The sequence below is a fragment of the Abrus precatorius genome, unplaced genomic scaffold (assembly GCF_003935025.1).
Source record: "Abrus precatorius isolate BTA unplaced genomic scaffold, Abrus_2018 Scaffold7, whole genome shotgun sequence".
Lineage (NCBI taxonomy): Eukaryota > Viridiplantae > Streptophyta > Magnoliopsida > Fabales > Fabaceae > Abrus > Abrus precatorius.
Window position 1 is genome coordinate 28,823,162 of NW_020874417.1, and position 8,629 is coordinate 28,831,790.

At 35.4% G+C, this 8,629-nt stretch overlaps 1 protein-coding gene across 4 annotated transcripts; it reads left to right on the top strand.

Moving 5' to 3' along the window:
• Positions 1 to 5,192: 5,192 nt before the first annotated feature.
• LOC113872584 (protein PHR1-LIKE 2-like) lies at positions 5,193 to 8,629 on the top strand. Of its 4 annotated transcripts, none has more exons than XM_027510252.1 (6): positions 5,193 to 5,552; positions 6,893 to 6,969; positions 7,073 to 7,127; positions 7,370 to 7,448; positions 7,546 to 7,615; positions 7,898 to 8,629. In XM_027510252.1, the coding sequence occupies exons 1-6, from the start codon at positions 5,372 to 5,374 to the stop codon at positions 8,360 to 8,362; spliced, it is 927 nt and encodes a 308-aa protein (XP_027366053.1). In that variant the 5' UTR covers positions 5,193 to 5,371; the 3' UTR covers positions 8,363 to 8,629. The 4 variants fall into 4 exon arrangements, with proteins under 4 accessions (XP_027366053.1, XP_027366051.1, XP_027366052.1 ...); XM_027510250.1 differs by having other exon boundaries at positions 5,240 to 5,552; positions 7,883 to 8,552; XM_027510251.1 differs by having other exon boundaries at positions 5,240 to 5,552; positions 7,379 to 7,448; positions 7,883 to 8,552.

Genomic DNA, 8,629 nt, shown 5'->3' on the forward strand with positions numbered 1-8,629 from the left:
TTTCCTTGTCCAAACACGATCTAAGAGGAATGAAAAAAAAAAAAGAAGAGTTAAGGTGAAGCCAGATCTAGACGTTTATTTACTCGATCATGTCTCAACAAGATTGTTTAGTACTAACAGAAACATAGAAACACAAGGAAAAAAAAACTTTCCAATATATATATATATATAACTTTTTATTTTAGCAACTGAAGGTTTAGGGGAATGAATGATATCCTTTTTAGAGGTCAATGCTTGTGATTAGGGGAATTGATTATATCAGTTTTTAGTTGCAAGAAAAAAAATTACATCATCCATGATCCAATATTGTCATTTTTGTGGTGTATATTGGGTGACTTCAATGCTGTGAGACAAGTGACAGAGAGGAAGGGTTGTCAGGCAGACTATGGTATCTCTGAAATGGAGGGCTTCAATTCTTTCATTCAGGAAATGGAACTTGTGGATCTTCCACTTGTGGGTAAAAAATTTACATGGATAAAAGAGGATGCTTCTATGATGAGCAGGCTGGATAGAGTCCTTGTTTCTAGTTCCTGGCTTGATTACTGGGGAGATGGTTTTATTCAGGTTCTGAGCAGAGATGTGTCTGATCATTGTCCTATTATTCTTAAGCACAAAGTGGTTAACTGGGGTCCGAAGCCGTTTCGATTTAATAATTGTTGGCTGACTCATAAAGAAGTTGTGGAGGTGGTGGAGGAAGCGTGGAAAAGAGATATTACCCTCCCATGGGCTGCCCAGAGAGCTAGCCAGAGGTTAAGGAATGTTAAGATTGCATTGAAAAAATGGAATATTAAGGTATTTGGAAATGTTGATAAGGTGATTTCTGATTTGACAACTGAGTTGAGCTTGATTGATGATAAAAATTCTGTGATAAAACTTTCCGATGTGGAGAAGAAGCGTCAACAAATATTGGTGGGTGATATTTGGAAGGCTAGGAAGAATAGAGAGAGTCTCATAGCCCAAAAAGCTCGAGTGAGATGGGGGAAAGAGGGTGATTTAAATACAAAGTTCTTTCATTTATGTGTTAATGGGAGGCGACGACGAAATAATATACATGCGCTCCAAATTGGAGAGAGATGTGTCGAAGAGGTTAATGAGATTAAAACAGGTGTGGTGTCCTATTTTACAGCTCATTTTAATAGTAGAAGTTGGCTTCGACCTACTATTGATATTAATAATTTATCAAGAGTCTCTGTTCTACAAAATGAGGAGTTTGTTAATGCTTTTTCGGAGGAGGAAGTGGGAAAGATGATTTTGGAGTGTGAGGGTGATAAAAGTCTAGGGCCTGATGGTTTCAATTTTGTGTTCCTTAAGAGGTTTTGGGGAGTGATCAAGGAAGAAGTGATGAGTATGCTTACTGAATTTTGTAGAAATGGGAAGCTACCTAGGTCTTTATTATCTTATTTTGTAGCACTTGTGCCAAAAGTGTCTTGCCCACAACAGATATCTGATTTTCGGCCTATCTCATTATTAGGTTGTCTTTATAAGATTGTTTCCAAGCTTTTGGCAAATAGGTTGAAAAAAGTTTTGGATTCAATAATTTCAGAAGAACAATCAGCCTTTATCCCGGGAAGGAACATGTTAGATAGTGTACTTGTGGCTAATGAAGCAGTTGATTATGTGCGGAGGTATAATAAGAGGTGTTTTGTGTTAAAGCTTGATTATGAGAAGGCGTATGATTCGATAGAGTGGGGATATCTTTTGTTTATGTTACGTAGCTTTGGATTTTCAGACAAATGGGTTAGTTGGATGAAAGCTTGTGTGTGGGGGGGAAGCCTATCAACTTTGATTAATGGTTGTCCTACATTGGAGGTTCATATTGAGCGGGGCCTAAAACAGGGGGATCCTCTTGCCCCTTTTCTTTTTCTTGTAGCAGCGGAAGGGTTAGGAGTTCTTATGCGGAAGGCAGTGACTTGTGGGTTATTCTCTGGTGTGACGATTGGGAAAGAGGGACCAGATATTTCTTTGCTGCAGTTTGCGGATGACACATTGATTATGGGAGAGGCTTCGGTGCAGAATTTGTGGACTTTGAAAGCAGTATTGCGTAGCTTTGAATTAATGTCAGGTATGAAAATTAACTTCCATAAATCTTTTGTATTGGGGATTAACACTGGTGATGACTTTGAAAACTTGGCTGCGGAGTTCCTACATTGTAAGATTGGTAGTTTCCCATTAAAGTATCTCGGGTTACAGTTAGGTGTTAACCCGAGAAAGCCTAGTGCATGGAAGGGTGTGTTAGAGGCTCTTAAAAAGCAGTTAGCGTCATGGAAGCATAGGTATTATTCGATTGGAGGTAGGGTGACTTTGATTAATGCCGTTCTTAATTCTATGCCATTGCACTCGTTATCCTTTTTTAAGGTACCGAAGTCGGTAATAAAGGAAATTGTCACTATCCAACGGAATTTTTTATGGAAGGGTGTTAAGGATGGATCTAAAATCCCCTGGGTGAAATGGAAAACTGTATGTAGACCGCGGAAGAATGGTGGCTTGGGCATTAGGAATGTGCAGTGGTTTAATTGAGCGCTTCTTGGTAAATGGTTGTGGCGAGGTGTTAACTGTTCTAGTTCATTGTGGGTGCGAGTGTTGGAATCTAGATATGGAAGATTAGCTTCTTCTCTTCAGCGTTCATCAGTTCACAACAGATGTTCTTTGTGATGGCGTGATTTGCTGGAGGTTATTCATCAAGGAAATTCATGCCTGAATGAGAAGTTTGATAGAAGTGTAGGTGCAGGTTTACACACTCTTTTTTGGAGAGATAAGTGGGTACGAGGGGTGCGATTGTGTGAAGCATTTCCGCGATTATTTGCAGTGGCGAGAAATGCTGAATCACGTGTATTGGAGAATGGTTTTCATGATGGCACTAGATAGGTTTGGAATGTTAGTTGGCGAAGAGGACTCTTTCAACATGAGATCTCGAGCTTTAATCTTTTGTTGGAGCTTGTGGATGGAGTTTCTATTAAGTTACTACAAGAAGATAAATGGGTATGGAGGGCAGATTCTTCAGGTTGTTATTCAGTGCAATCTGCGTATTCATGGCTATTTGAACTTTTTGGTGGTTCTAATAGTGTAGATCAGTGTACGGCAGATGCCTTGCAAAGGCTATGGAGAGGGAAGGTCCCTCTTAAGTGTCTGGTTTTTTCTTGGCAATTGTTGTTGAATGCACTTCCTTGTAAATGTTTACTGATTGATCGTGGTGTTCAAATTGATGATATAACTTATTGTTTTTGTCATGGTTTGGAGGAACTTCCAACTCATTTATTTTTAACGTGCTCAGTTTCATCTCAAATTTGGTACTTTACTGCGCGTTGGCTTGGATTCTCACTGGTTTTGCCTTCAGATTTATCGACTCACTTACTTTCTTGGGTTGGTGTTGGCTGTACTAAAAGAGAAGGAATATGCTTATTAATTATTTGGGTAAGTACAGTGTGGTCTTTGTGGTTGCATAGAAATAGAATTATATTTTCCAATGGTGTTTTGGATGAGAGGGAAGTCCTAGATTATATTATTCTGAGATCCTGGAAATAGTTATCACTTGTTAGTAAGGGAGAAGCTATTATGTTAGCTGATTGGTATTTGAACCCACGAAATTGTATCTGTCTTAATTTTGCATAAGTATATTTTTGCTTTTTATTTCTCTGAGTAAGTAATTTTTTGTGTATATGGGTTTTGAGTTCCCCTTGAACTCTTTTTAATAAGATTTATTTTGCCTATCAAAAGAAAAAATATTGTCATTTTTGAATTCACCATCTTTAATAATTTAAAATTAATATTCACAGATATATTTAAATAATAAGATGTTGTTTAGTGAATCAGACCATAAAAAAAGAATTATATAAGTACGAATGAATGTTAATTTTATAAAAAAAAATATTATATATATATATATACATGTAATTTTTATTTAATTAAAATATAGGGGTGATAGTATTATAAATTTTTATACTATTTTTTAATTTCATATAATTTAAAATATTTTATTTGTATGACAATTATTTTAAAAGTTATATCTAGATTATTTTAATTGATTAAAAGTATAATTTTTTAATTAATATTATATCACAAATTTTAAATTTGATTTAAATATAAAGAGACTATGACAAATCATTTATATCTTTTTATTGTTTCCTTTTTTATGATTTGTATTGAATTAGTAAATCAATTTATACACAGTTAGCACAAGTATGAAAAACTTATAATAGTTTTGTTGGAGAACATATTTAAAATTAAAAAATTATAAATATGTATGATAATAAATGTATAATTAATATGACTTAATTTAATATGTTAATGCATATATTTTATTTAAAATAAAATTTTGTCTTTCTCTCTAAAATTCTCTTTCTCAAACAACTTTTTAATGACAAATAATTTAAATTTTAATTATAGTTCAATCTTATTTAATTTTTTTAACAATGTCATTTACTATATTTGATCTCTTAGTTGGTTACATTTATAATCAAACTTATGACAGTTTACCCAATAACTATAAAAGTCTTTTACTTTAGCAAATCAAAATTTTAGTATTTTACTATGCCTTAGTTTTTTATTTACAGGGATCATACCATGACTTCTGCCAACCTCCATCCCCACTTCTACATCTCATTAATTAATTCATGAATAAATATGTACGATTTAGTTTTTTTTTTCAGTGAGTATTTATTAAATTTTTTAATTTTTTAAAAATATTTATTTAAATATGAATTTTCAATATTTAAAACAAACTCTAAAAACTGAAATTGACAAAATCATTCTTAATACTATGAACCTAGAAAAAGAAGAAGAAAGGAACAGAGGAACAGGTTCAGTATTTTCACGTTACAAGTGGATCCAATGGACTCGTGAGATGGCAAAGCCCACATGCATGATGAAGAAGTGGCCTAGCAGAAAGGCTTGATGTGATGAGCCCATAAAAAAGGAACATTGATGATGGATTCATGGACTGCCATTGTTGATGCTGGTAAGGAAAAGGAACCAACAAAACAGATTGGTCACATCCAAGGAACACGAATCTTGATTGGAGTTGGTATTCCTAATTATCTAATTCCATTCCAAGCCCACAGAAAAATGATTGGAGGGAAACACAGAGCAACAAATCAAATCATTATCAATGCCACTCAATTTTATTTTTATTTTTGTTTAAAAGAAGAAAGCAAAAGGGAGTATTAGAAAGTGACAAAATCCCAGTAAAGCGTGACAGTGCCAGCCAGCTCCATTTGCCAAAGTATTGTGCTTTTCCCATACCCATTTCCCTCTTCAGCAAATGGGTCATCTCCATCTGCTTCCCTTTCTTCCATAATTTAATCAAGTTTTCTGCTTTCTTTTCTCCTTCTTCTTCTTGTTGGGTGGGGTTTCTTTCACCTTACAAAGTACGAGGATGTTTTCTAGATTGATACATCCCCATGAAGGACAGGAAGACATGCAGGGTGCTCACACTCACACTCACTTGGGAGACCCTTGTCTTGTTTTGACTTCTGATCCCAAACCTCGCCTTCGTTGGACTGCTGACCTTCATGAACGCTTTGTTGATGCTGTCACTCAACTTGGGGGTGCCACTAGTATGTTTTTCTTGTCTCATTTTTTTCCCATTGTTTTCCACTTTTGTTTCTTGTCTCTTTCTTTCATGTTTTGTTGCTACTGTACTATGATGTATGCAACTGTGTTTTCTTGCTGTGAACTTTGAAGCCAATGGGGGTCCTTACAGCAGGGGCAAGGAAAGGAGTGGCCTTTATGTTCTTAACTGAACTGGTGATTTGGCTGGTTTATTCTTGGGGCTAATTCCTAAGTAATTTGTGAACATGTTTTGACTTATGTCCTGTGACAAGAATTTATGTCATGAGGGATTGGCTGTTTATGATCATTGTGCCTTAAACTATGGCTCGAATATAAGCACTCAATATTGGTCATCGTGAGCAAGCTCTAAATTTTTTGTTTTTTCAACTCAACTAGTTGAGATTCATCAATTTCTTTAATAGTGAATGTTGTAGAAATCACTGGTCAAGACTCGAGAAAACATGTAGAAGGACTTCACATGATTAGAATGTGGGATACTAGGGTATGTTTGGTTGGGAGTTGAATTTTGGAGGTGAACTGGGAAGGCAGGGGGACAAATTTCTCATTTCTAATCAATATTTTTTAATTTGATAAAATTTAGAATAAAAGAAACAAAATGATTAATTTGCATAAACTTAATGGGTTAGTCCTTTGTTTCTTGTATATAAATAAAATATTTCTACTCCTTCTCTTTCTCTTGAAAACCCAACACTCAAACATAATCCGTCTAGGGTATTGAACTTATTATGAAGCGCTGCTACACGTGTCTTCAATTCATGCTTGTTGTTTTGCGCCATTCTGGTAGTTTGTCACCACACTAGTTCTGTATATGTTATATATTACAATATTACAGTTTATGCATTGTTTCCATGAACTTGTGTTATGATGCTTTTTGTAATGTAATATTCTTTGCAAAAGAAAATGACTTCTTCAAGAGTTGAAAAACATTAACTAGAATTTGCTTAGCATAATGATATGATCTGGGAATGAGAAGAGGACAAAGCTTTTAGTTATTGGTGCCTCACCCAGTTTCTCTTGTTAAATTCTGTCGTTTGAGAAAAGCTCTTTATAAAGGCTGGGGATTCAGTCTGCTTATTTTTCTTGATTCAATTTGTGTTTAAAATTGGCTTTTGACTCTGATGGTGGTTTGTGTTTTTAATGGCATTATTCTTTTCTCTATTCGTAGTGGGGTTATGTGATGATATGTGAACATTTCCAGGAAATTCTCATAAAAACGAGTAATAAGTATTTGAGTAACATCTACCTCTAATTATTGGGGATACTCTTCATCTAATTGAGGCTTCTATTAGTCTTCTCACAACTATTCTAAAATTATTATTTACAGAAGCCACTCCAAAAGCGATCATGAGGACCATGAATGTCAAGGGTTTGACGCTCTATCATTTAAAGAGTCATCTTCAGGTTCATTTGCATATCATTGTTGTAACACTAATTTATAGAATCTTTGGTGAAATTGAAACTTTATGATAATTTTCATTTTATTATATTCTTTGCTGCATTGCAGAAGTACAGGCTTGGTAAGCAATCAGGAAAGGATTCTGACGAGGGATGCAAAGATGGTAGGTTTGTCTTGTTGAACTTTCTATATATGTGCTGCCCATCTGTTTTTTTATTATGATTTTTGCAATTATAAATCTGTATTCTTTTCAATAGGTCAGTTACCTATTTATCTCTGTTCCCTTGCTCAGAATAGTTTAATTTGGAATCTCCATCTGTATGAAACAGGCAAATTCATATATGTAATATAAACTTGTTGGTTATGGTATAAACTTTAACTTACTCATTGAAAAAATTATGGAAGGAATATCAGCTTCATATCTTCAAGAAAGCCCTGGCACGGGTAACTCGTCTCCAAAGCTACCAGCTTCTGATGCAAACGAGTAAGAATTTCATGGTTTCTTGAGAAACAATTTATTCCTGCCTGGATGTATGAATGGTTCTTGATAAACAAATCGAGAGTTGCAATGTCATATATAGGGGTCATGAAGTCAAGGAGGCATTAAGAGCACAGATGGAAGTGCAAAGTAAACTTCATTTACTGGTGGAGGTAAACTCCCTTTTCGTGGTGCAATGTGTTTTATTGTTTTGGTTATATTAAGACCATTTTGATTTGTATTGGTGCTAGACTAGGTGTATGCTTAGTTGCATGATGATGATCGGTTACTCTTTATTATTTTTTTCTCTCCTTTATTTTGTAGGTAGATGCCATCAACTAAACAATTAGCTGAGAGAATTTAATACTTTCATTTACTATTCCGTCAAAGAAACTATCTTCATACCTTATAAACGTACCCTAACACTTACTATTTTTAAGAATTCTGTATTGCAGGCAGAGAAGCACTTGCAAATTCGCCAGGATGCCGAGCGGAGGTATATGGTCATGCTTGAGAGAGCATGTAAAATGTTGGCTGATCAATTTATCGGGGATACAATTATTGACTCAGACAGCCAAAAATTTCAAGGACTAGAAAGCAAAGCATCAAGAAGTTCTTTAGTTGATCCCCTTGGCTTTTTCCCCCCACAATGCACCGAGGTAGGTGGAATGCATGTTTCAGAAGTACAGCCACCTATTCTCCAGCCTCAAGGGGCTGACTGTTCCACAGAAAGTTGCCTTACATCACTTGAGAGTCTGGGAGGGTTGACACTAGAAGGATCTCCTGGTGGCTCAAAGAAGAGGATGCTGAGCTTGGACACTATGGTAGCACCTTTGATCTGGAGTGAAGCAAACACAAGAACTCAAGGTATCCCTTTAGCCCAAGTTAACCCTTCAGGTATAACTAGGTATGGCATGTAGGTAGGGAAGGTTAACACGTTAGTTCGTCACAATATTGTAGGAGAGTTGAGGACATTGTGCTTCTCTGGAAGCTTTTAGGATTAAGTACTGAAATTCTTATCTGTTCTTGTCTATGAAATTGGTGGGAACAGAGCTGGAATTGACTTGTCTCATCATTTTGTAAATTGAAAATACTATGTGGCTTAACATGACTAGGACCATTGCAGAAAATGGCGCTGACCATTTACAATCACTGTCTTGTTTTTTAGTGGTTCCTTAATTGCATAT